Source organism: Dysidea avara, chromosome 4 (genome assembly GCF_963678975.1).
Source record: "Dysidea avara chromosome 4, odDysAvar1.4, whole genome shotgun sequence".
NCBI lineage: Eukaryota > Metazoa > Porifera > Demospongiae > Dictyoceratida > Dysideidae > Dysidea > Dysidea avara.
The window spans coordinates 33,568,967-33,596,450 of NC_089275.1; the positions used below are offsets into that span (position 1 = coordinate 33,568,967).

Below are 27,484 nucleotides of genomic sequence, written 5' to 3' on the forward strand. Positions count from 1 at the left end.
GATTAAAAATTAAATTGACATACAGTATTGGATTGTCAATACATCTCAAATAGCGGTGTACAATTTCCGCTCTGCAGTGAAGGTAATGAAATTTTGTATAATAGAGGTTAAATGACCCATTTGGTAGGATTGAAGTCCGTCTACATGTGGCAATACAGACTATGGTTCGGTAGGCCCAAATGTATGGGTTTAACATACAATAAACTCACTCACCCTACGAAGTCGGTTGAGTCTGTATATAACCAATCATTTTCACCTTATTATTAACGCGTAGGCTAAAACCTTCGCTAAATACAGCCATCTACTTATGGTTCCAGGCCGTCCATAAATGTCCAGCGGTGCTCCAACAAATTAGAAACTGCTTCAGTCTATGACGTATTGCCTACGTCATTCGTCATTAATAGGCAAATCCAGCACTGACCTTACTTAGAAAGCTCAATCCAACTAATTATAGGTGTTCTGTTTTCTCCAGCAAGTAAACTACGAAAGTAGTAGCTAGCTGAAACTGGCGCCAAATGAGATAGTCTACTTTTCAGGGTATATTAAAATCACGTACATCGAACTAGAAAATGCTTGTAATAAAATCAGCAGACTATGATGGGTGCTGTTTTAAAGTAAGGAGTTTTGAGCATATATGCACGTACACAGTACAAAACCTAGAGCATGCTTTAGCATGCTCTCGTCTAGGGGGGTCTGGGGGCATGCCCCCACAGAAGATTTTTTGAGAATTTACCCATCTAAGGTTAAATCTGGTGTAAATTTGGACCAAAAATTGCTCGACTAGTTATGCTAGCGATAATAACAAAGCAAAACGACTGAAGTATGATGTGATAGACCAGCTTCCTCCAGGACAAGACACTTATGGCGTACGCGTTGTGATACAGACTACATTATAGTCAATCAACTCAATTAATTTAAAAATGCAATAACATGCACACATGCATGCACATTAGAAACAATCATCAGTTTAGTCGGTGACTTGTGGCTTCCGGATGAATGGTTTTGTATAGACGAGCTGCAGGCTATAAAGGAACATGTACTTGTAAATTACAACAGAAATTGAAAAAAAAAAAGAAACCAACAGTTTATATATCACACAATGTTCCTTAACTGAGAAAGTTAAAGCACACAAACAGTTATTTCGAGTATCCCTTTGATGTGGTTAACACTCTAATTTATGAGGTATAAATGTGCCATGATTAAACCATGCAGACACAGACACACACTACATACACAGTATGGCTTTGAAGTGTACTAAGTGGAAGCAAATTTTGAGGTTATAGTGCAAGATAATATCGTGGTTAGGGACTAAATGGCTTCAAACCCTTTGGAATGTGTTGGTTTCAATCATTAGACATTTATTCCAACACATGCATAGCTTTAAAAACATCGCATTCAAAAGTGATTGTATTATATGAATATTTTACACAGGTTGTCTACACTAATGCACACGACCAAAAAATGTACTAAATTTCTGGTAATGTTCCATTATGGTATCTTGAACACAGTAGGGATATAACATTTCTTATTGTTTTACTGTGATTTAATATCATGGACTATTCCAACTTGTTTCAGTACTTTTTATTGAAGTGCTATGGTTCCTACTCTAGTTGAAAATTCCAAATTTTTCTGTGTACTTGTTTGTTAACATTTTTTTGTACGATGTGTCTAGAGCTCCGGCAGCCGGAGGTGGTTTGCCAATGCTACAGCTCCGTCAGTTCATCACGTGCCATAGATATTAAGCGGGGGCCCGTATCAGTAGCCTTAGCACCAATAGTGCTGCGTACTTTCAGTTGAAGACCACCAATACTTCGTACTTGAGGCCAGCTTGATCCATTGAAGTGGAAGAAAGTACCGGAATAAAAAGCTAGCGGAGGACTGAAAAGTGACTGGTTTTCTACAGGGGAGCCGGAAAGTGTCCACTGGATTTTTAAGTCCGTGTTTTAAGTGTTATAGGTACTCCTCATGAACAATGAAGTGTGGTGATCCACTTCAAATTAGCTACTGATCGTCATCATTAGTAACTACTCATGCAGTGCAAGTTGAAAAGTCTGGTTAACAAATCTTTTATTATTTTATTTATTATTAACACTTTACAGTGACCAGCACTGAAGGTCTACAGCAACATATCAGACAATTCAATGTATTTTAATGTCATTCAGCTGCAGTATGAAAATGTACTGTTTGTTCAATTAGAATTTTAAAATAAAACTGATTCTAAAAAAACCTGTTAATTTTAGCAACTTTTATATGCTCACCTGTATAGCACATATATCATATACGGGTGGGAGGGTGCGGAGGGGAGGGGTGGTAGGCCGCCCACGCACAAGAAGTGGTTGACAGTGAAAAAACAGTCTATAAGTATCATACAACTGTTTAAATATATACGTTCTTTGATATTGTATATGCATTAGTTTGCCAGTGATAGGTATTAACGGCGAAAAGAATGTAATGAATTGTCCGCCCACGCCCAATTTGCGCCTTCGTTAAAATGGCCTTGCTCAAAGACGATTAAATGTCTATGACATAGTTTTCTGTATAAATACTTTGGTTTGTTTATCATGCTGTAATATTGTGCTGCTGTGTTATGCTATAATAATATTAATGCTTATATTATTTAATGATGTTTGTTTCTATTACTTTAGTGCACGGTGGGAGGTGGAAGCGTCCATGATGACGATTGGGCAATGTGCAAATAAGGTGAGTGTATGCTTTGTAAAAAGAAGCCCACGTAGCTGTGCAGGGCTCATCTTCTGTACAGCTCATCTTCTGTACAGATCAGTTTCTGTATAGTCTTTCATTATTTTATTTTTCCCGAGGGGTAGCCAACTCCCACGCAAAACACAGAAATGGTGTACCAGAGGGATTGCCAATGCCCACGCAAAGCACCCAAATGGTGTGTACAAGACTCCCAATCTTTATGTATTTTTAAAAGCATTTAGTGAGATTTCTAACTAGTAACTACCTGTACAGTTGTTGATCTACATCTTGTTCTAGTTATTCATGATCGATCATTGTCTACTTTCTCCATTATTTTTACATGATTTTGGATTTAGGATTTGGTTTCTAATACATTTGTGTATTTCTGATTGGATTTCTCACATAGCATACAAGAGTCCCAAGGCATTGGCTACCCCTCGCTTTTTACCAAAAGCCAGTTCATCTCTAGTTGACAAAGATAGTGTGACCATCTAATTATGATATTTCAATCTAAATTAAATTCTTGATCACAGATACACATTTCCCTTGTTGCTATATGTGGCGCACCACAAAATTAACCAATGTAAACAACCATTACCATACCTTGTAGTGTTTTATTTTTATGTGAATATGTATTGAAGTGTGTGTGTAGTGTGTGTTTGTGTGTAGTGTGTGTGTAGTGTGTGTGTGTGTGTGTGTAGTGTGTGTGTGTAGTGTGTGTGTAGTGTGTGTGTGTAGTGTGTGTGTGTGTGTGTGTGTAGTGTGTGTGTGTGTGTAGTATGTGTGTGTGTGTAGTGTGTGCATGATAAAGATTTTTTAAATTCACCAATTTAAATGTGACTGTTTTTCCACAGATTTATATGTTGGAGAACTGCATGCAAACAACTAACTTGAAATTTTTATAATGACCATTTTTTTAAAAATATTTATTTGATTACATGTACAAAATACAAAGATGTATCACGTGATCAAAACAGTTATTAGCATGATGTACAAGGACTATTGACCATTGAAAAGTTGATGAATTAAACATTCAAGAACGGAATGCTTCTCCATTGCAACTCGCCCACGCAATGCGCGCGCGTCACTAATAATCAGTGCTCAGCCGGGGTATGCGACTATTGGATTGAAATGGTGATTTTTATAAAATTATTTGTACCGTGTAAAACGTTCATCACGAATGGTATAGCTAGCTGAAGTATTCAAGAAAGGATAGATCTAGCCTGGTATAACCTGGATTCGTTAAAAAGTTCGCGCCTGGATTGTTGGGGTGAGCCAATATTTTCATTGCCAATGGTTCTATGTGTAATGTTAAACCCCCTACTTTGTACCATGAAGAAGGCCGTATTAAGCTGTTACATTTTACGTGAAAGTAGATGTCATGCTGGCCATTCCTACTAGAACCTGGAAAAGGTTAAAAAGTTACCTGGCGCTCCATAACAGAGCCTTGAAAACCTGCTTCCAGTGTAGACGCGTGTATCTTGTCAATAAAATTTTTTTTATTAAAAGTCGCTTAATTGTTGGATATGACATGTTCCTCTGAATGTAGAGGGAGCTTGCATGGTTAAATAGCTGCCAGACTAATTATCAAGCTCAATGGCGGATCCAGGATGGGGCATTTGGGGCAAATGCCCCCCCCCCCTTCAAGAAATTGCATACAAGATCGAGATACTCTAATAGAGCAGTCGATTACTCTAATAAAGCAGTCACAATGTTCATGAGGCAGTGTAGCTTTCCTATGAAGCTATAAATAGGATTTTATTGTACATAACAGACGTGATATATTTGGTAAAGGATAACTACTATTATTGTTGCGACCTTTTTTTTTGTTTTGGTCTTCAACTGTTTTTCAGCAAGGTGCCCCCCCTCTTTCCAAACTCTGGATCCGCCCCTGAAGCTAAGCTGAGTCGTGATCATTGGGTGAAGCCAGATTATAGTATACTACTATAGAGTTTGATGTATCAGTGTTGCTGCTATAAGACCATTCTCAAAACAAGGAGAATTTTAAGCTTTTCAAGATTAAATTTGAGGGTACTTTTGCTGGTTGAGCATGCTATTTTAAAGGTCAACCTGCCTTAGAGACTTTTAAAGCTTGAAATTGAATTTAAGGACAAGTGAAAGTTAATGAATTACTTTAAAAACAGGCATAATTTAAGACACTTGGGCTCTTGGATATCAAACTTAATAGTCAGTTCAGCACTACAAGTGTGAAAGTTAATGTGTTCGGTGCATGCAGTTTTAACCTGGGAAATATTTACATATTAGCTAGACTGTCTCAAGATCGAACTGATCTACATACAGTGTAATTGTCACTCACAATTTAAGGGGTGTATCTGAGATTTTGGGAAGGTATTACATCTACATATTATAACATCAAGTTGCAGCTCTCCAACATGGAACAATTTCAAGTACTGCTCAAGTTCTCCTGTAGTCAAAAGATCAATATTTGAAATAGTGAAACCAACTTTTTAACAAATTCTCCACATCAAGAAAAATGGAGTCAACAGATCCGACTCCAAAGTTTTACATCCCAATCTGTAAAGTGTCCACAAATTCCATTGTATACACACATATCTACTGTATGCACACACCATGTCATTCTGTATATTGTCTATATACCAGGAAAGTGATTATTATTTTTAGTTGTCATTTACTGGCTGCACCTTTTATAGTACAGAATTGATCATTTGAACTATAACAGTACAGCAAAGAAGAAATTTCTTAAATTAATTAATGTTTGACTACTTCGTGAAATAATCTTGGGCTACCTATTGGTCAGCAGATTCTTCAAAGCATGAGCGGCATATCCATACTCTCCTCTTTGGTGATCTTTAGAGACCAACACAATTAAAGTGGTACCATACTAAGCAGCTTTCACAAACAATTGAATTCTGTTCATCGTCAATTATCTCCCTTGTTCATCTTCCACAATACCATGTGGGATTGGCTTGAATTATAGATACTACACTGTTAATAGCTGCCCATGCTTCCCGGGTGCAATACTTCCTGCACATATCTAAGCAGACATTTTCATCAGTGCATGATGATGAAACCATCTCAGGTCTCATTTCTACATCATACTCTTCTATAATTCGGCTCCCATCTATGGCGTCCTTTGCAATTTGTAGATCAACAAACCAGGTTAAAATCACTAAAAATGAAAACATCTTCCAAGATCCACACAGGTTATTTAACATACATACCAAGTTCTTTTTGCTTAGCACCTTTGTATAGGAATGACACAGGCCTGCTTCCTCTGGACTTCTTTCTAGGGAGACCAATAACAGTCTTGTCAGATCCTTTAGGTCTTCCTCTCTTTCGCATTTTACTAGGTAACCTAATACTTTGTAACTCTGTGGATGCAATCAGATTGTGATAAATGTTTTGCAAGTTTGTACCACAGTTCCAATACCATCCCTGGTAATTTACTGATTACACACACACACACAATACACATACTATACACAAACATGCACACACACAACACATACTGTATTACCGTAAAACAGGAAAAGTTTGTCGTCAAAAGATTTTCATCGCTGGCTGTATCGATGAAAATTAAAACAACGAATTATTGTTAACTATTATATGGATAATTCGTGTATACAAATATTAACGTATAGCTAGCTATTCCGTCAAAAGTGACAAAAATATGTAGCATAGAAATTTTAATAGACGAAAATTTTCTGCATTGAAATTTTCCTGATTTACGGTATATGTACACTTGCACAAAGCAAATGCAAGAATCAAACCCTTCAATTACCATACTATATACATCAAAATTACCTAGTGGACACTGGGAGTTGTAACATCAAATGGCTACCATCAAACCCTTCAACTACCACACTATGTACATCAAAATTACCTAGTGGACACTGGGAGTTGTAACATGAAATGGCTACCAGGTGTTAACTCAGGAAGCAAATGCCAACTATTCATGTCGGGTGAAGGTTGGCTAACAATACCTTCAAGTGTGAGACATGATACAACCCCTTGTATTTTATTAGTCTTGCCCCAATAGGATTTGACTTTTAGCACCTGAGTAATGCAAAGTCATCAGGTCCCAATGAGCAGCTAAGTAATGTGAAGAAAATTTCTTGCTCAAGGAAACAACAGTAACTGCATAACCAGGTACTGAACCTAGAATGTTTTGACTATCAGGCAGGTGTTCTAGCCACTTGGCTCACGCACGCACGCACGCACGCACGCACGCACGCACGCACGCACGCACGCACGCACGCACGCACGCACGCACGCACACACATCATTTACACCAATGCTTCTAGTTTTCACTGTGTCTACCAATGGTACAGGCAGCTGATATCCTATGCAAAATTTGAGTAAGTAGTCATTAAACTACAAAGTACCTTGATCATGATGATCATTCTTTTCAAGTAGGTGATTTTCTGTAGTGTTTACTTCACTATTTCTTGTACCATCACTTTCATTATCACCATGGCTGGTACTTGATCCACTACTATTACTACAAACAGCATCAGATTGTGTCGTACATGTACCTATCAAAAGAGTTCATTGCATAAGTGCTGAAAATGTTTGTCAGTCCACACTCACCAGCATTCTCAACAGCTTGACTGCCTTCATTCCTAGCATTCTGATTAGCACTGTGACCTTCACTGACACAACCAACAAGGGATTGACTTGCAGTAACAGCAACAGTTCCTCTTTGGTCACTGCAGTGCTGATCTTGAGCTGCATAAATATCATAAAAATATTAACAAATACGGGTGATTACATACCTGCACAAAGAATTGCATCCCTTCCAGATGCCCATACATCTCTCAAGGTCTGTAGCAAAGTGTACCTTCTTGTGAATTCAGTCATGCCAACCTCGGAAGAAAGAGAAGCTAACTCCACAGCAACAATATGGCTTTTATGGTATTTCTGGTGCTGTGTTAAACATGACCGTTGTGGTCCATGCCCAATACTTGAAATCTGTACATACAATTATAGTGAATTTTATAGCTGTATAATCATATACTACTCACACTGCTTGAAGCCTCAACTGTTAATTCTGATTTTTTATAGTAAGCATCTCTCATATAATCCTTTGTCCAACATTCCGCAAGAAGTAAGGGAGTAAATAAAGGGTGTTTCTTTCTTTCTTGCACAGCAAAAATATGACGACAAGGGAGGTTGGTGGTGTTCCAAAATGCACAGTGGCATCCGTTGACTGTCACCTTCAAAATCCCTTCCGATGATGTAATATGGCATTCTCGATCATGTTCTGAGAATATGATGACCTTCCTCCGCAATGAAAGCTGCTTGGATACATAATTTAATGCATAAGGTGTGAGAACTGAGGAGTATTCAATTTCTACAGGATCTTTCATATCAATCCTTTTCTTCACCATAGCCATCAATGTGCAGTGATCCCTCTCATTCCGTAAAGTTGACAGCAGGGCACAAAAGTGTTCAAAAAAATGCATGAGTGTGCTGTACCTGTACAATGATTTATAATTTAAATTAGGATATTACATAAAATATACATATATAATTTTGTATTCATCTATCCATGAGCAAGAACACAAGAGGTATATATGTGACCGGAGGTACCTTTTCCACACATTTGACATACCAGCAAACAAAATGATGTAGCACTTGACTCCTTACGCTGATTAACTAGCTCTTAGTGTCAAAATGTACCCAGATACTGTAGCTACATGCATTGAAAATTTCAAGTACTCACATGCCATGATCAAAATGTTATGAAGCTTTAAAGGTGCAAAAAATGGGTCAAATTTTGTGTGTGGAAAAGGTACCTTTTCACAAATCCAGTCACATATTAAGGATGTGCTGGTTGAGGCATGCAAACTGAGTAATTAAGCAATATAAGAATAGGTATAAGTGATCATAGTACATACATTGATGAGAAATGTTGAAATCATTGCAATCATACTACCGTGCAACGATTTGCACTAGTACAGTATACAGTACATGGTAATAAGCAAGTACACTTATATAATATTTCTTAGTTATCATTCTTTCCCTAACTTGGATAATAATTACAACAGAGTGAAACTGTCTAGAAAAGTCCCTATAACATGGTGAGCCATGGTAGTTACTCTTACAGTAAATGATCCACACGTATAATCACAATAGATATGTTTTAATGTTTAGCCCTTGAATATGAATTGTGTATCATACATTATGCGGTATACTGTGCTGTATATTAGGGAACATGGAGAGTTGGCCAAAAATATCATCCAAAAATCATCTTCACAATACCATCCTGTCGCCTTGGCAGTTTTGGTTAGGTATAACCAAGCCCAAAAGTGCCTTCAGAATGTTTTCAATAGATTTTTAAAATTTTTTGTTTAATGCAATTTTCTACTGCCTGTCTGCCTGCCTGATGCCTTCAGACAAGTGCAACTCGATAATAGCTAGCTATTTTATTCAATGTTGCTTTAGCTTGACAGATGCACCACAGTATGTACAATGTACACATCATGGACTTACCTTTGTCCTCCTTTGTGTCCCATTTCTTTTTGTTAACAGCCGAAGGTATCAATTTGTGATAACAAGGTGTTGATTGCGGTAGCGCAATGGCTTCCATACAATTGTAAACAGGAATCATCCGTATTTTCCATGGTTACTGGATTGATTGCAGAGGCACTTCTACTGTTTTTTGTTTGTAGCACTGTGAAATGAGCTGAAAATAGCTGAAAGAAAAGTGTAATGGTTTCAAGACAATAATTTATAGTTGGGGCACATTTTCAGTCATAAACATTACCTCTGGCGAAAATGTAAACAAACAAGTACATATATAAGAGTTTTAAAGTTTGACTAGGGATCATACAGTAGTAAAAAAGTAGGGAACAAGGGAGGTTGCCTACACCTGCAAATATGTTAGTGAACATTTATCCTTGTATCCATGACTGAATTATGGATTAAATGTCCACTAGTTTATCTGCAAGTGTAGGTGACCTCCTACTTTTTTCTATGATCCCTAATTGAATTTACAATTCTTAATTTTCCCTTATACTTGTCTAGGTATGCATTCAAGCATGCAGATACCTTGCACAAACACTCTTCACTTTAGCGTTGATACTCTCTAATCTGTTGTTTGTCCTCTTGCCCAGGGTGAAGGCTGTGTTCTTAAAACATTCTACCCATTCCTCTTGAATGGGATGCCAATTATCATTGTAGTAAGTAAAAACTGTGGTGAGACCAGCAAGCCGTAAATCCTATAATAACAACACCATGAAGTCACATAACATACCTACATGCATAATACACATGATACAATAATGTTATGAACCTCTTCGAAATTTGACTGATTTAAAATTGGTCAACCCATTTTGAAATGCGCCACCCAGATTTAATACTACAAATTTAGATAGGCCCATTTTGAAATAAGTTAGCCTAACCCTTTTTAAAACTCGCTTATAGGTGAGGTGTAGTTAACTAGCTCTTTTTATCTAGCTGGAACCCTTTTAAGCCAACTATTAAGCAGATACCTATTGTCTTCTCTTAATTGCCGTAGAAATCAAGAAATGGTAACCACGCCTCTTAATAAGCTATTGTGTAGCTCACTCAGTATAAGTAGCCAGATGATATTTAATAAAGCATTCACAAATCAGTGAAAAATGTCATAAACTGAAATGCGTAATACATCACTAGATTTGCCTTTTCATGGAGAATATCCTTGCTTCATTTTTGTACCACAAAGAAAACGTAAGTTATGTTGTAAAATATAAGTTTATCGTACCTTGATGAATACCTCAATTCACGGCAATGTTGCAAATTTTGCTTTCTAGTGCTGTAACTCCAAAAGTACATAGTACTGACCAGAAAAGACTGCAACTTTAACACCCCATTGTTTATTCTCTCTAAACAACAAAGTAGTTGTAAAAGCAAGCAAGTCGAGTTTTCACTCAGCAGGTCACATATACATGATTGAGCCATGTGTACAGTGAGTATGGTTTTAATACAGATGCATGACTAAAATAAGCACATCAGCTATTTACACTGATGGAGTGGTAACAACTTATGCATCACACATTCTTGCTTACTTCATAGTGGTGATTGCAGTCTGACTCAGACCTAGAATATGCAAGTTTTAACAAAATTTCCAAAGCATGATCTCTTTCTCCAGCTCTGATTCCCATTTTGTCACAAGTAATCTCTCGTCTAAAACTTCGTAACACATGAAATAAACAAAGCTGTAAACAAATACCAGGAAACTCTTTTGCAAAAACAGCTCTCTCACTGCAATCTTTGTCTGAGATTAAAACTCTTGAGGAGGCCCAAGCTGGATTGTGAGACTTGAAAACTTGTATCATTTTTCCCATTGACTCCTCAGTTTCCAAAACTGTAACAAAGGCACACACAATTTCACTTTGACCATTTCCGTCAACCACCATCATCAAGTACACGGGCATCCTCAATTCTGTTAATTTATATGTTGCATCCACCAGTAAAACTTCTGGGAAAGCAGAAAAGGTTGATTTCATAATGCCGTCTTGAAAAACAATACCAACAAGATTCTTGTCTTCATCACACAGAAATTCAACTGTTGATCCTGGAAGAAATAGCTCTAAAGAGCACTTCAAGTATGTACACGGGTACATAAGTTCTACATATTAGGGTTGAAACTGATCTTGATGACCCACTGACCCCTATAGTAATTTTGGAACTAACCCTAAAACCAAGGTATGGATCAAGAGCTACATTTTATGATACATAGCAGCAGTTATATCTAATATCAAAATTAATATTGAACAAAACATTATACACTTGTACAAATCAGCGTTGAATCAGGGTCGAGTCACCCTGGTCACATTCTGAGCTGGTTTACAGAATATCCACGTCTGACCCAAATTGGATTGCATGTGACATTAATCATTTAGTTTGGTGACATGGGAATTGATGCATCATGGTGTATCATGGTCTGAGCTCTTTATTGAGTCACATTCACTATGTAACATAGATAATATTTTTCTATTACTGCATGTCTGTAGGCATACGTGGAGCCATGCCCCACTAATCCATTATATATCATACAACTCAATGGGAAACACAGTGATTGTATAAGTCTTTGCCAGCTTTTTTTGTGGGGCATGCCCACTTATTGGAAATGTGTGATATTGCCCATAGGTGATGAACCTACTTATTTAGCCAAACCAACACCAATTATTTTACTGACTGATCATTATTATAGCTCACGCTATATAGCTAGAAATTTTAATACTTATACTAGTGGGGTGCCCAAAATATAGCTAGAAGTTTTAGATATAAATAGTGAACATGAACACCTTGGGTTACTTCCAGGTCATCTGAATCGGTAGTAGTGACCTGATTTCAATGTTGCCATAAATAGTACATTATTCCAAACCAGATAAGTTTTTATTGATGAACTACTTCAACAATATAATCGCAATAAGTGGGTGTGGCTCCAAGGCCTACAGAGAGCAGCATGTAAATCTTGCTGTTCGAGATATAATCCAAAACTTATTAGAAACTAATTCCGTGTTTCATCACACAGTCCCATTCTTGAGTTATTGATTACAAATGTTATGTTCCCCCTATATACAAGGCACCTATAATGACTAATCTGTCAGCACTACCCTGTGAAAAGGGGTGGAGCAATAGGCTGCTTGCATACAGTCATTATTTGTGACCTAATTTTAGAAAACCGTCGATATCCGCACAATTTAAATGCATTTTTATTTGTTCTTTGTTTTCTACAGGGACAGGGGAATGTACTAGCCAAGTTTCCGCTTCCTAAGTTAAGCAGCGTTGGAAATACAGCACTAGACAGCCGGATGAGCAAATAATTTGATATGTACAGAAGCTATCGAGAAAAGAATCTACAGGCGCTTACATAAACCATCATAACTTATTGACACAACGACGTACGGAATTTAATCTTGGCTCATTGTGTTCGCCATGAATTTGTGCATCCACCAAGGTATAGTTTTTTTTCCCCAGGCATGCTTCCTTGTTCGAGAAGGAAGGAAAATTCACTGAAAAACGATCGTCAGTAAATTCTTTCGTCACCGCAACGTAAACAAACGTCTGTAACTTTGGAATCCTTTCGTGTATGTAGATGAAACAAAGATTTTTGTACTCCCTATGGACAGGCGAACACGATGATTCCCAGGATTTATCCATTGGCGACTTAATTCACCCACCAGCGAGATGATGAGACGATAAAAACTTGCATAATTTTTTTTCTGGAGCTTGCGTTTTTTACCCATAGTTTTTAAATGCGTTTTATTACAAAAGTGCTGTTGTGCGTATATCGACGGTTTTCCAAGATTCGGTCACATTTTTACTAATCATTCATTCTGCATGAAACCCCACCAGTGGCACACTTACATTGCCATCCACCTAAATCAATGCAGTGATAAAACTTGATTGATACGTCATTCATGTTATCCGATTTTTTGTAAATGTGACCTATACTTGACACAAACATTATGGCTCAGTTGACCTGGAAAATCCAAATAACTCTTGATTTTTAACCCTGCTATATACAGCACTGTACATATGGCATGCAAAAAGCACTCACACCTGTGGCGTTCAGTGTGTGTGTGTGTGTGTGTGTGTGTGTGTGTGTGTGTGTGTGTGTGTGTGTGTGTGTGTGTGTGTGTGTGTGTGTGTGTGTGTGTGTGTGTGTGTGTGTGTGTGTGTGTGTGTAGGCATGTGCAGGTGTGTGGGACTTGCAAAAGCAATAATTGCAGCAGTTAATTTGAATAAAAATCCAAAAAATACATACTATAGCATATAATTGATGGTATCTTCCAAGCTTGTTTCTTGGATTACACGTCACTGCAACAGGTTTACAGCCATAACATGATGAGTATACTACTTTTAACCACTGGATTTCAAACTAGTTTTAAGTGTAGGGGTTATTTATTTCTTTCAAGGCTTTACAGCACAAGTGCAACTGAAGGTTTGTAGGACACCTGGTCCTACAGTCTGTTTAAGATGTTATATTAAGTGTATTTGAAAAGTTGCAGAAAGGAGAAAAATCCATGACTGTACCTGGGAAGCCTGACAGCCTTGAATCTGCATCCTATATCAGTTCAAGCACTCTTCAAGATTGTGTTCAGAGGTTAGTATAACTGCAATTGATATTGTTTTAAGACAACTACACATGCAGTTAAGTAGTGCATATATACATATTTAAGGCAAGTTTCTAGTCCATTAGTAAGTCAGTTTCCAGTCTGTTAGAGGAGATATAGAAGGGTGCTTACACACCCCTCTATTACTTCTGCATTCAAGTATGCATGTACATAATATATATTATGCAAGTGCATATGAGATAACTATGTTATGTGCTCAAAGAAGTACTGCTGCTATATAAGACAGGATCTGCATTTTTAACTCCATTTTAATTACATATTTATCTACATAGGAATGGTCAACCAAAGTTTCAGCCTGTAAACTAAGAACGTTCAAAGAAAACTGGTAAAAACAGAAAGATTGATTTGTACAGTGACAAAATGGAACTTGAAAATAAATTACATGTGCCTAGTTCAACAGTCACAACTTATGAGTACAATCAACATGACTTTCACTGTTACTTTCTCATAAAATTAATAAGTAATTTATGCCTTTCAGCACTACAAGGGTAAAATTTGAAAAAAGTGAGAGTGAATGGCTTATTGAACATGGAGCATACTAATGCTCATATCTTTCATATCTTTGGGAACATTGATGATAGTAAACAAAGATTTTTAAACTTTGGGAAATATGTTTTTGCACTTAGCACCTTTCTTCATCATGAAAACAAGTGTTCAATAAATTTACACAATTTTTATTGTTCACAAATATTTCACCCATTGTATCGATTTAATACTGTAAAATTAGGTTTGTGCGAAAATGTGGAATACTTGCAATGCACAATAAATAAAATATTTGGTGATGTACGTTACTCAGTTACACAAAATGTTTTACCTTCTATTGCCTTCAGATAAGAAGACAATTTTTCCAAATCATTTCCATCCATTTTCCGTATTGAGTGCTTTATATTGCTGATATCTTTTAGGGTAACAATCTTCCCAGTTGATTGTGATAGGTGCTGCTGAAGTAGCTTATTGTTCACCCTTAATGTTAACAATTCAGCAGCTTCATTCCGTTCAGATGGTGTCAACTTTCGTTGTCGGGGTAAATGATCATAAATAGCCTGTTAGAAAAAAAATTAAATGTACACACGTAATAGAAATAGCTCAATGCATGATGTAATTAATTTCTAGCATACTGTACCTTGCTGACTTCATGATTGTGAGTATTGCAGACGTCTGTGATCTCCAGGTACTGGCCATCTTCACTTAAGTTAAGCTTTATACAAGCTTTGCAATTCTGCTTAATCGTGCTGCACATAATATTATACGTAGCATCATCAGCTAAATAAGTTTCGACCACTTAGTTGCTATACCTGTGACAAGGTCTCTGGCCAGATCCTTTGCTGTGGAACGGCTTTCCATTTGCTTTCTGTATTCTCTTCGGTGCTCTTTTCCGAGCAGCATCCAGCGTCCGCGAGTCAGTGTAGGCTAACTGGACATTATTCCCTTGTTGGTACGCAGTAATCTTCTCCTTCACTGAGCTGCTCGTAAGACGAAAACTTCTCACCAAGAACAAAGTTTACGCTGTCACACTCCTCTTCAACAGTCCCTAACACTCCCTCCCGCTCAGAGTCCATTTAAACTATACAGCAGACTTTATCATTTCAGCACCAACAGTTGCAACCTTCAAGCTGCGCTTGGATAATTTTTGGAAGCAATCTAGATATGGGCACCTTCAAAGGCCTGCGGCCTAGCCTGGCAAGTTAGCTTGCCTTGGCATCTACAAGCCCATTAAATAATAATAATAATAATAATACCACGATACAGGTACAGGCGACAGGCGGCTCAGTCTATAGTTCAACTGAACTGAATACCGCGTGTTGAAGTATCACATCACGTGATGGAGTGACGGAGCTGTAGCATTGGCAAACCACCTCCGGCTGCCGGAGCTCTAGAAACACCGTTTTTCGTAAATAATCATTATGATGGGTGAACCACGCATACCACATCTGAAATGGAGCTGCGTGCCCCAGCAATATCAATTATCGTCTAAAAGGTGAAGTATCCATAACGCTTTGTTGTCTGCTACGTTCAACCCATTTCGGATCAAGAACTGTCTGAAAAGCACCTCTGCAATCCACGCATATACTAAAAGAAAGAAACGGTGCTGCGCGCCCCAGTTATATTAATTATCGTCTGAAAAGTGAAGTATCCATTACGTTTCAGTCGTTGTCTGCTATGTTCAACCCGTTACACAGCAGTGCGAATCAAGAACTGTTCAAAAAGCACCTCTGCAATCAAAATAGCCACTACGAAAAATACAGACGATTTCTGTTACGAAGGGAAGCTATCATGTGCTACCACCAAATTGACACTTTTCGCTGTCAGCAAAGATGAATGGGACACAAAGGAGGACACTGGTAAGTCCATGAAGAATATATTGTACATACTGCGTTATGCCAAAAGGCACCAGTCGGGCCGAAGCGACGTCGAACAGTGAAAAAATCAAGCCCATAGCCTTAGCCGTTATTGAGTTACGCTTGTCTGAAGGCATCAGGCAGTCAGTCAGTCAGTAGAAAATTCCGTTAAATGGATTATTTTAAAAATTCCGTAGCAACTTGTTGGAAGTGTTTCAGGTCGATTTGAAAGCTGTTTTGGGCTTAGTTTTACCCATCCAATACTGCCTCATCATCGTCAGGGAAAATTGAAGCTGTTTTTGGGTGATATTTATCTGTGGGCCACACCTAGCTACTCCTTTGTGGTCCTTACCATACAGTTACTATCGTACTGTATGATACATAGTGAACAAGATCTTGGATCTATACCAAAACACTGAGTCAAGCTGTGAAAAAGGGTGTGGTGCAGAGTGAAGAAAAAGTTGTGAAATCAAAGGTGATGGCCATGTGATGCCAATCATTTCCATTATCACACTCATCATTAAAAACATTAAGCTTGTGAGCTGATCTAGTCTTATACTGCTTGTACCCATAAGGTACAACTGAAATAACTTACATTTAAGATCCTGTTGTTGTCTTTAATTCTTTTTATTTTTTGTTTATATTTGTTTATTTCATCTTTAATAACATTTATATTTCTTTTTACATGATATAGTTCCTTCTGAAATGTTTCCTTGCCAGTATCCAGCTGATCAAGCTCATCCTTCAATGGCATTATCTTTCCGGTCAGCACTGCTTGAAGGTTCTTAGTTTACTAATTTGTTAAGCTGCTTTACTGTAGTTGTGCCCAGTTATACTGATAGTAAAATGTCAGTAACTTTAAGTATATGGAACATAATTGTTTTACTAAGTTTTAAACTCTCAGTAAACATCAGTGAATGCAGGTTTACTGAAAAGCTACTAAAATTCCAAACAATTAACTGTTCCATATACTAGGAATATACCACTCTAGTAAACTAAGATACTTCAAGCAGTGCAGCTTGCATAATTCTTCCTTGTACTCTGCTAACTGCTTACGGATGTAATTTGTACTGGATAGATGTGGAAGTTTTAATATCTACAATGTAAAGTACAAAACATTTGATATATTGTAGCTAAACAGGGGCGGATCTAGGATTTATAAAAGGGGGGGCTAACTCAAGGTACTAATCTCTTGGGTAGAGGTGTGTGAAGCACACTTCCCAGCATGCGAGGCATGCTGGAACTAGAGGGGTCTGGTGGCATGCCCCCCACAGGAAAATTTTGAAAAATAGATGCTAAAATACTGCAATTTGGAGACATTTCCACGTAAAATTCATACCTGTAGATATTTTATATACTGCCTTTAGATTATAGGTATGGCTCTCTGAAGCATTTTGCTAATGGAAAAAGTTTGGGTAGGTACAGACAACCAAGTACATGATGCACCCCTCTCAAAAATGTTCAACACTGAATAGGTGCATGTTAGAATAATAATGTTGAAAGTGGAAAATTTTGAAATTTGAACAATACAAGATAGAATCTGAGAGCATTTTCAATGGAAATTGTGTACCTGAATTAAGTATTGCCATACATATTAACTACACAAGTAGATGCATGAATGAAGCCCTTTAAACAGACTAATGCACTTCATTGTATGTATAAGTGCAGGCAGATTTGGAAAAATTCCATAACAGAACCAACTACATGTTTCCAGTGAATGTTCTATTAGAGTAGTTAGCTGACTGCTCTATTAGAGTATCTCGATCTTGTACACCTACAATGTTGATCGGGGTCCTTGTTGCATAAACTTTAGCATAAATCCACTGATAATATCTTGGAAAGATGTTTATAAGGTGGTTTTATGAGTATTTGTATTATTAGTGATCATATAATTATGCTAAGACAAAATTTCATTATAATACTCAGCATATTGATTAAGTAAAGCCTAAATAATTATGAAGGGGGGGGGCTTCAGCCCCCAAAGCCCCCCCTGGATCCGCCCCTGCTAAACACCTATGTAAATATATCATCATATTTGCAGGCCAATATACTCATCACACTGATTTGTCCATATACTGACTGTGTCTAAAGTTAGAAGTGAATTTGAATAGTGTTGAGTAATGGTAGTAACATGTGGGTGGCTTTCTGTTTGTGCATATGTATCAGGAAAATCACAAATTCCCAAGTTACAACTAATATAATACATTCGGGTAATTCACCTGTATGTGTGGGATTCATTTTGTATTCGCCGTGCATGCAATTCCCAGTTCCCCAAAGTTGACCACACACTGACTTTGAAGCCTGTGTTTCTTTTACTTTGCTACATGTACAGGGTAATCCACCCCAAAAACACCTTCGCTGTAAAAAGGCATGCCCAAGAAACTACAAGTACCTGGAACCCAGTGTAAAAAAACAAAAAGAAAAAACACCTCAGCTGAAGTGAAAAGTAACTGGTAATTTAAAGAGCTGATATCTGAAGCGGCCAAGAATACAATTACTAAAGTTTAATCCATGCAAGCAGCCAAGAATACAATTACTAAAGTTTAATCCATGCAAGAACACCTTGGCTATAAAACAGGTGTGTACATGGAAGTAACTGGCAACTGAAATGGCTGATATCTGAAGTGGCCAAGAATGAATGGTCATATACAACTAATTCAAAATTTTAACACAGAACCTTTATAATTCAGCTGTGTTCTATATTCACTCTTGCTGCATCATAAAGTAATTTCTTTTAACTCTAATTGGCTGGTAATTTGACCACCTTTTTTAATAGTCAGTATAGTAGAACAAAAAAAGGTGATCAAATTACCAGCCAATTAGAGTTAAAAGAAATTACTTTATGATGCAACAAGAGTGAATATAGAACACAGCTGAATTATAAAGATTCAGTGTTAAATTTTTGAATTAGTTGTATATGACCATTCATTCTTGGCCGCTTCAGATATCAGCCATTTCAGTTGCCAGTTACTTCCATGTATACACCTGTATTATAGCCAAGGTGTTCTTGCATGGATTAAACTTTAGTAATTGTATTCTTGGCCGCTTCAGATATCAGCTCTTTAAATTACCAGTTACTTTTCACTTCAGCTGAGCTTTTTTTTTTTTGTTTTTTACATTGGGTTCCAGGTACTTGTAGTTTCTTGGGCATGCCTTTTTTACAGCGAAGGTGTTTTTGGGGTGAATATAACTCATTTTTGTCAGTGATAGACTCTACATTTGCTCTAAAAGGTATTTTTTTTGGAAATGAGCAATTAACATTAATGCAGAATATTATCTTGGAGAGTCAGTAAGATCCATACATAATAATGATTGTTTCATAACACCGTAAATTCGGAAGTATGAATTTATGGTGTAGTATGACTGTTCTATTAGAGTAAATCTATCTTTACTGCCTGCATGTGACGAATATATCTCAAAGCTGTGCATGTTAAATGCTTCAGACACCTAATTAAACTTGCTAGTGCCTAGTTAGTTCACAGTTGCTACACAGCTATAAATACGTTTGTAATTGTTATCATCATAATCATCTATCATGTTATAACCACTTATTTTGGTCACAACTTCAGGATTAGAGCAGCAGAGAAAGGAATAGAGGACTCAACCATCAAGACTTGTATATGGGAGATGGAACAGTATTGCGATGGACAATGCCGGTACTAACCCCTCAAGGGTGTTGCAGTACAGTATAGATGCAAGACCAGAGCCTCAATCGTCACCTTTTGACTGTGGTCACAACTTCAAGATTGGAGCAGCAGAGAAAGGAATGGAGGACTCAATCATCAAGACTCGGGGAGATGGAATAGTATTGCCATGGACAATGCCAGCACTAACCCCTCAAGGATGTCACAGTGCAGTATCGATACAACCATTCCAACCAGTGCATAAGACCAGAGCCTCGATCATCACCTTTTGACTGAAATTTTTATACTTGATGAAGCAATTAAAACAAAAAAGTTGTAGTACTTATACTTTCCTGAGGGAGCATGCCCCCAGAGTCCCAGACTCCCTTGCCTGTTCAGCAGAATAATAGGATTGAGCCTTATTACCACTTTCACCTTTATTCTTGGCCTGAATGTACATATCAGCAACATAATACAGCAGCTGTAGATATTGCTAGTTAATGCCCCTAGGCAGAGCTATAGGGGTGGGAATTTTTTCCTACTATCACACTATCACAGTAGTTCTCCTCGCAGTTCTTTGCCTGGCCATCATCAACTGCTGCCAAAACATTAGTCTCGTCCCCCAGACCCTTCCTCAAGCATGCTTATCACACAAAAATAACTGAGTTTAGCAGTGCACAAACAATTATTGACAGCTTATACTATGTGACCGGGCCTGCAACAATAGGGCATGTGGGCACAAACTACATCCCGTCACTCTACAGGGAATATCTCAGTATTGGAAAAGTATAGTTCCATTCTGTAACTTGCATCATGATGCCCATTAACTGCTTACTAAGAGCTGAAAATTGCAGTGCCATAGCATAATGGTACAAAACATTATGAGTGATGAAACCTTGAAAAGGTAGGCAAAAATCATGTGCCCACATGCCCTATTTTTGCAGGCCCAGTCACCTATATTAAAGTACACTTACCACATTGTTGAACCATGTATACCACCAGAATCCACTGGATTGACAACTAACACGTGATCTATTTAGGGGAAATCTTGTGGAAAGTCCCTAATTACCTTAAGTGGACACTCGTGATATGTGGTTTTAAATTGAATGGTTTAAAAATGTAACTGGATGGTGAGGCGTACTTTAATCGGCTCGACTTTAATGAGAAACTCAAGCCCCTCGTGAGAAACTACATCGCTTGAGCAACGCTTGAAGAGGTAAGAGTCAAGAATACTGAGGTACTCTATGATATATGCCGGTCTTGAATGCTAATGAAACGAGGAGTGAAGTTTGTGCAACGTGTCACATCGCCACACACTGATTCACCGTGTTTGTGCGATAGGGTTTTTGGACCTGTCCACCAGATGTTGAAAGGAAATTCATTCCACCACATGTTGAAAGGAAATTCATTCCAACTTGTGAAGTTATTGATATACTCATTGTTGGGGTCCACAGGGACATCGATGATCATTTACCAGTCAGCTGTAAGTAATGTCACAACAGAAGGAAAGGAACCATTTCCATACCCCTATGGCATACTGATTTTCCAGGTCAGTTTATGTACACTCAACCACAGAAATGTAGAACTTTGGTTGCAGGTGGAAAATAAACACCTTTTTACTCAGTTACAAGAGATTCACCCAGCTGGGATAAAATGTTGAAGTGAATGTCATTAGTACTAACTTGTTCATCAGGTATTGGACAATTCCAAGTGTCCAGATTATGCAGTTGTCCTCATGTTCAAGTTTACATGTTTAGGCAAGTTCCACAACGTCCTATAATCTATTACTATATCAGTGTGGAATAATGCTTATATAATATTTTTCATATTTCAGGCTTTAGGTGTATTGTATTTAACACCTGCTTGTTGGTTTTTGCAGGCCATCTGGTCATACTGGTTTATCCACTAGCAGTTGAATGTGATCATGGTACATATGTAAGTTGAGACCATGCAAGAACAAAGATACAGGTGTCATGAATTTCAGGTCAGTTAACGTTCAGAGGAATTGTATTATTGCAATTGTTCTTTTTGTAGTTATCAATTATCAGTGACCAGTTTGTGATAGCGTACTTTTGTTTGACTAATGACCTAATGTTCTGGTTTACATGCTTACCCAACAGTTACGTTACTCACTTAACCTGCATATGGGATATATATATTTTTAGTTCATTTTGATTATCCATCCTTTATTGGTACAGCCTGGCATATTGATTTTTTGTACATTCTCTTTTAATTCAGTGCCTGCTGGATTGTGTCATCAGATATTGAAACAAGTGTTTTTAGTGTTGCGGCCGATGTTCCAGGTCAGTTGCATGAGTGTTTAATTTAAGGTTAACTTCAGTGCCTGCTTATTCTTTTACAGGTCTCAGTATCGTCATGCTGACATACAAGAAATCATCACTATTGTTGGAGCTATTTTTAGTCAAGTCTCGATGTGATGTTGATTAACGTTGTTACACATTGTTGTATGTTTACCATATGGCAAGAAATTTTCATGGCCATCATGAAATTTGAATATTGTGTAAGTTGTGTGGAACAACCCCAACTCATACATGGTCACTGGTAACTACGAACCACATTCGAGCCACAACACCACCAGCCACATTCGAGCAATCCATTACAAAATTTTGTTGCACCATTTGTGTGTGCATAATACTTAATGAAAACCACAACACAAGCTACATGGTACACACTACATAGAGGTGGTAACCCCTAAAGGCTTGTTACCTTTTGTATTCACCTTACCGGCCTTTGTGGTTAATCTATTAAAAATTACATGTAAATAGAGAATTGAAGAGTATGCTTAAAGCACCTTCGCTAGTGATTTTGTTCTTCACACTGTAAGACAACTGGTGATTTATAAACGCTCGCATGGAGTGTGGCACTAAATGGAATTTAAAGGATTTCTGTTTAAAATGCCATCCCTAGGGAACGCTGTCACAACTTGTTTATCAGGCATTAGAGTTTGTGTCCACATCGTGTCTTTAAAAGTTATTGTAGGGATTAGAGGTTTGATTGAAGAAAATACGCGTATAGGCAAACCAGGATTGGATAATGTCAGTGCTAGATGGACTATACAAACACGGCTATGTTGACTGGTATAACATGACAGTAGTTGTAACATAAGGTAGAGAAATAAAGTGAAATATGCCTATTTTTTATTTTGCGATAGTTACTTTTTTATTTTAGCGAGGTTGCAAGAAAACTATGATGATGACGACTCTTAAAGATTTTTTTTTATCACGTCAGTAACGCAATACAAATCTATTGAGATGTTGCATAATCTAGGACTAATATTGCAAAACTGGCCCTACATGTAAATAACTCACAGTAGTGGCCGAGCGTCTTTTAATTGGGCGTGCACTTTGTAGTTTTTTTGGCCGTGCGACTCACTACCGTGAGTCTTGATTAATATGTGGAAACTGCAGAAATGCTTTTCAGGAGTATTTACATGTATATTAGGCCATGTAATTTTAATCATGAATAATCTACATGTTGCTGAGGCCAAACATAAGTATAACAATATGAGCATGCAGAATAAAATGGATATGCAATTAGCTAAGCAGAGAAAATCAAACCACAAGCACAAAAGAAAATGTTTAAAGCGATATGAATAAACTAAACTAATGCTAATAACTAAATTAAGGCTCAAACGAATACTGGTTTACTGTATTCGAATATTCGCTCAGCTTTAACGAAATCTAATCAAAATCAGCCAAGCTGTAAAAAAAGGTGCGGCCCCCAAAAAGGCCATGGTGAAAGCGGCACAAAATTCTCCTGAATTGTCGTTATTAAAATGTAACTATTAACCTACCATCACAGCCATTTCTTGGCCGCCACCTTGGATTTCACATCCTTTTTCACCATGGCCTTTTTGGGGGCCGCACCTTTTTTTACAGCTTGGCTGTTTTTGATTAGATGTCACTTCTTTTTGTATTTGTATACTGTAAAGCTGGCCTATGGCTGGCTTTGGGGCTTTTTTAACCCATGTGTTTTTTTCTTTACAACAGGAAGAAGAAAAGAACTTAAAGAAGATTTGTAATACTTCAACTATTTTTGATTTTATTAGTAATTATACAAATTATATACATATATTTATTACATGCCCATTATTCCCCACAGGATATTTTTTTTGCAGCTGATCTCTCTACTGGGTGACTTGAAATGTAGCTGAACTATATACAGGATGGTTTCTTTGTAGCTGAACTCTCTACAAGGTGACCTCTTCTAGCTGGTCTCTCTACAGGGTGATTTGTTTGCAGCTAAACTCTCTACATGGTGGTTTCTTTGTAGCTGAACTCTCTACATGATGGTTTCTTTGTAGCTGAACTCTCTATAAGGTGACTTCGTCTAGCTGAACTCTCTACAGGGTGATTTTTTTGCAGCTGAACTCTCTACATGATGGTTTCTTTGTAGCTGAACTCTCTACAAGGTGACTTCGTCCAGCTGATCTCTCTACGGGGTGATTTGTTTCTAGCTGAACTCTCTACAGGTGATTTGTTTGCAGCTAAACTCTCTACATGGTGGTTTCTTTGTAGCTGAACTCCCTACATGATGGTTTCCTTGTAGCTGAACTCTCTACCAGGTAACTTCTTCTCTACAGGGTGATTTGTTGTAGTTGGATTCTCTACAAGGTGGTTTGTTTGAGGCTGAACTCTCTACATGGCGGTTTCTTTGTTCTCTACAGAGTGATTTGTTTGCAGCTAAACTCTCTACATGATGGTTTCTTTGTAACTGAACACTCTACAAGGTGACTTCTTCTAGCTGATCTTTCTACAGGGTGAATTGTTTGTAGCTGAACTATCTACAAGGTAACTTCTTCTAGCTGATCTCTCTACAGGGTGATTTGTTTGTAACTGAACTCTCTACATGATGGTTTCTTTGTAGCTGAACTCTCTACAAGGTGACTTCTTCTAGCTGATCCCTCTACAGGGGGATTTATTTGTAGCTGAACTCTCTACAAGTGATTTATTTGCAGCTGAACTCTTTATGTGGTGGTTTCTTTGTAGCTGAACTCTCTACAAGGTGACCTCTTCTATCTGATCTCTCTTCAGGGTGATTTGTTTCTAGCTGAACTCTCTACAGGTGATATTTGCAGCTAAACACTCTACAAGGTGGTTTCTTTGTAGCTGAACTCTGTACATGATGGTTTCTTTGTAGCTGAACTCTTTACAAAGTGACTTCTTCTAGCTGATCTTTCTACCGGGTGATTTGTTTGCAGCTGAACTCTCTACATGGTGGTTTCTTTGTTGCTGAACTCTCTACAAGGTGAATTCTCTTACCTGATCTCTCTACAGGGTAATTTGTTTGTAGCTGAACTCTGTACAAAGTGCTTTTTTGTAGGTGATCTCACTGCAGGTTGATTTGTTTGTAGCTGAACTCACTAAAGGGTGATTTGTTTGTAGCTGAACTACTTACATTGTGTGTAGTTTCTAGCTGATCTCTCTACAGGGTGATTTGTTTGTAGCTAATCTCTCTACGTGGTGATTTCTTTGTTGCTGAGCTCTCTACAGGGTGTTTTGCTTGTAACTGAACTCTCTGCAGGGTGATTTGTTTCTAGCTTATCTCTCTACAGGTTGATTTGTGTGTAACTGGTCTCTCTACAAGCTGATTTGTTTGTAGCTGATTTCTCTGCAGGTTGATTTGTTTGTAGCTGATCTCTCTACAAGTTGATTTGTTTGTTGCTGATCACTCTAAAAGTTGATTTGTTTGTAACTGAACTCTCTGCACGAAGACTTGTTTGTAGCTGAATTCTCTAGAGAGTGACTTAATTGTAGCTGAATTCTCTACAGGGTGCATGACTTGTTTATAGCTGAACTTTCTTCAGTGTGACTTGTAATGTTCTGAATCTCTATAGTGATATATTTGCTTAACTCTCCACATGGTGACTTGCTTCTTGCTGAACTGTCTATAAAATTAACTGTTTGCAGCTGAACTCCCTACAGAATAACTTGTAATGTAATAAAATTCTATAATGGAATAAATAAATTAGCCGAATACTCTATTAGGGTGACTGTTCTATTAGAGTATCTCGATCTCGCATTTGCTACACGGAGTTGGCTTTCGAATCATAACTCAGTGGTTTGTAATCCGATTCTTCTGTACTACTGCAAGGACTTTCTATGAAGATTATTCCAGCTATACACCGATTTTCAGCTCATTGCTCTAAGCGGTTTGCCTAGTAGGCGTGAAAACTAATACTTTTTTTATTCATAAAAATCGATCGCGTAATTGTGACACAGGTTGGGTTTTGTGTCATATCTTCATGGTCTTTATCTCGATTCCTTTCAAACCACCAAAAGGCACTCCTACGATGGTTACTCCATCTACATAGCAATTTTCAACTCATTCCATAAAGCGGTTTACCCTGTAGGCGTGACAACAAATCGATCTTGTTTTATTTATTTATTTATTTATTTATTTATTTATTAATGCTTTATAGTACACACATACAAGCATGAGCTTAGGTACACACACAGATACAAGAATTGACAATACACATGGTGTACTAAAGGTCTGTAGACTTGTTCCTATAGCCAAAAGTAGTAATTATATAATAATAATAAAAGAACACATGATAAATTGTCTAACGCGAATAATCGGTCATAACTCCTGAACCATTCATCGGATTTGTACCAAATTTGATGCTAGGATTCGCCGTTGGACTCCCTTTCTCTGTGCCAAATTGCAAGGCGATCGGAGTACGCGTTTGCTTCTTATAGCAATTTTTGCAAGTGTGCGAAAAGACGAAGAAGAAAAAAACGAAGAAAAAAAACGAAACTTTGGCAGCTCGTATCTCGGAAATGACTGGAGTGATTTCCTTCAAATTTGGAATAGAGACTCCCCTGGCTGGCGGGCAACTGTGTAGCAAATTTGGTTCCAATCAGATAAGTGATCACCGAGATACAAAGGTGTGAAAATGACATTTTCGTTCTTCCTGTCAATATACTCACGGTGTGGCGCGCCGGCTTCTTGGGCCTCAAGACACACGGTATTGAACATTAAGAAACGCGCGTATGCTCAAAGAATTCGTGAGGAGGAGCATGCCTCTTTTACCCCCCTGGTAATGTCTGCCTCTGGTGGTCTGGCTCATGAGGCTTCTGTTTTTTTTATCAACGCTTGGCTCATCAACTTTCAAATAAGTGGGGCGATGATTACTCTGTTGTCATGGGGTGGTTAAGGTGCTGTCTATCCTTTTCTCTCTTGCGGTCTTCCATACAATGCATCCGCGGAGCCCGTTCATCCATCGGTCACTATGTTAAGACTCCCCCAATCGTGGAGCTGATTCGGGCAGCGTCTCAGTTTGCCGTGGACTAAGAAAGTCCCGGTTTGTCCAGCACAGGCCATTTATGTGCTGGGGGTGGTAGGCAAGGGCAGTCCATCAAGCCCGGGAAAATAAAACCGTGTGTCTTGATTAGTCGAATAATCGGTGTAAGGTTTCATTGCAATTCAGTAACTAAGGTGGCCACTACCAAGAAGCCTACAAACGGCTTTGTGGCTTCGTATGAATAACTTTACTAAGAAAGAGATGCCATAATTCCCTTCCTTAAAGGATTATCACAGTGATACTGTGATCAAGACACACGGTAGTGTGTCGTGCGGCCCAAGAAGTCGGCGCGCCACACCGTGAGTATATTAACAGGAAGAAAGAAAACGCAATTTTCACACCTATGTAGCTCTGTGATCCCTTTTCCGATTGGGACCAAATTTG

General features: G+C 37.9%; 1 protein-coding gene and 2 long non-coding RNA genes across 4 annotated transcripts in view; 1 reads left to right on the forward strand and 2 right to left on the reverse strand.

The window, feature by feature from the left end:
* Window positions 1-890: 890 nt before the first annotated feature.
* The window catches only part of LOC136254753 (uncharacterized), a 29,867-nt gene continuing 3,273 nt past the window's right edge, over window positions 891-27,484 (reverse strand). Inside the window, exon 2 of the long non-coding RNA XR_010700726.1 lies at window positions 891-1,022. This is a non-coding gene — a long non-coding RNA (uncharacterized lncRNA). The remainder of the gene's footprint in view (window positions 1,023-27,484) is intronic.
* LOC136252730 (uncharacterized) lies at window positions 5,315-15,370 on the reverse strand. Its single transcript, XM_066045297.1, has 12 exons — window positions 15,348-15,370; window positions 15,107-15,292; window positions 14,935-15,043; window positions 14,626-14,854; window positions 10,734-11,242; window positions 9,736-9,905; window positions 7,707-8,160; window positions 7,458-7,653; window positions 7,273-7,410; window positions 7,068-7,217; window positions 5,904-6,053; window positions 5,315-5,851 (listed from the first exon to the last, which is right to left on the reverse strand). Exons 1-12 carry the CDS (start codon window positions 15,368-15,370, stop codon window positions 5,619-5,621), a joined length of 2,547 nt encoding a protein of 848 aa, XP_065901369.1. The 3' UTR covers window positions 5,315-5,618.
* Window positions 20,806-21,998, forward strand: LOC136254751 (uncharacterized). Of its 2 annotated transcripts, none has more exons than XR_010700723.1 (3): window positions 20,806-21,530; window positions 21,653-21,757; window positions 21,808-21,998. It is a non-coding gene; the product is annotated as an uncharacterized lncRNA (long non-coding RNA). The 2 variants fall into 2 exon arrangements; XR_010700722.1 differs by having other exon boundaries at window positions 20,817-21,322; window positions 21,371-21,530; window positions 21,653-21,998.

Coding starts and splice junctions, on each gene's coding strand:
- LOC136252730 (XM_066045297.1), bottom strand. CDS start 15,370: ATGGACTCTGAGCGGGAGGGAGT. Junction 15,044..15,106: donor GGCCAGAGACCTTGTCACAG/GTATAGCAACTA, acceptor TATTATGTGCAG/CACGATTAAGCAGAATTGCA. Junction 5,852..5,903: donor TGCTAAGCAAAAAGAACTTG/GTATGTATGTTA, acceptor TTTCATTTTTAG/TGATTTTAACCTGGTTTGTT.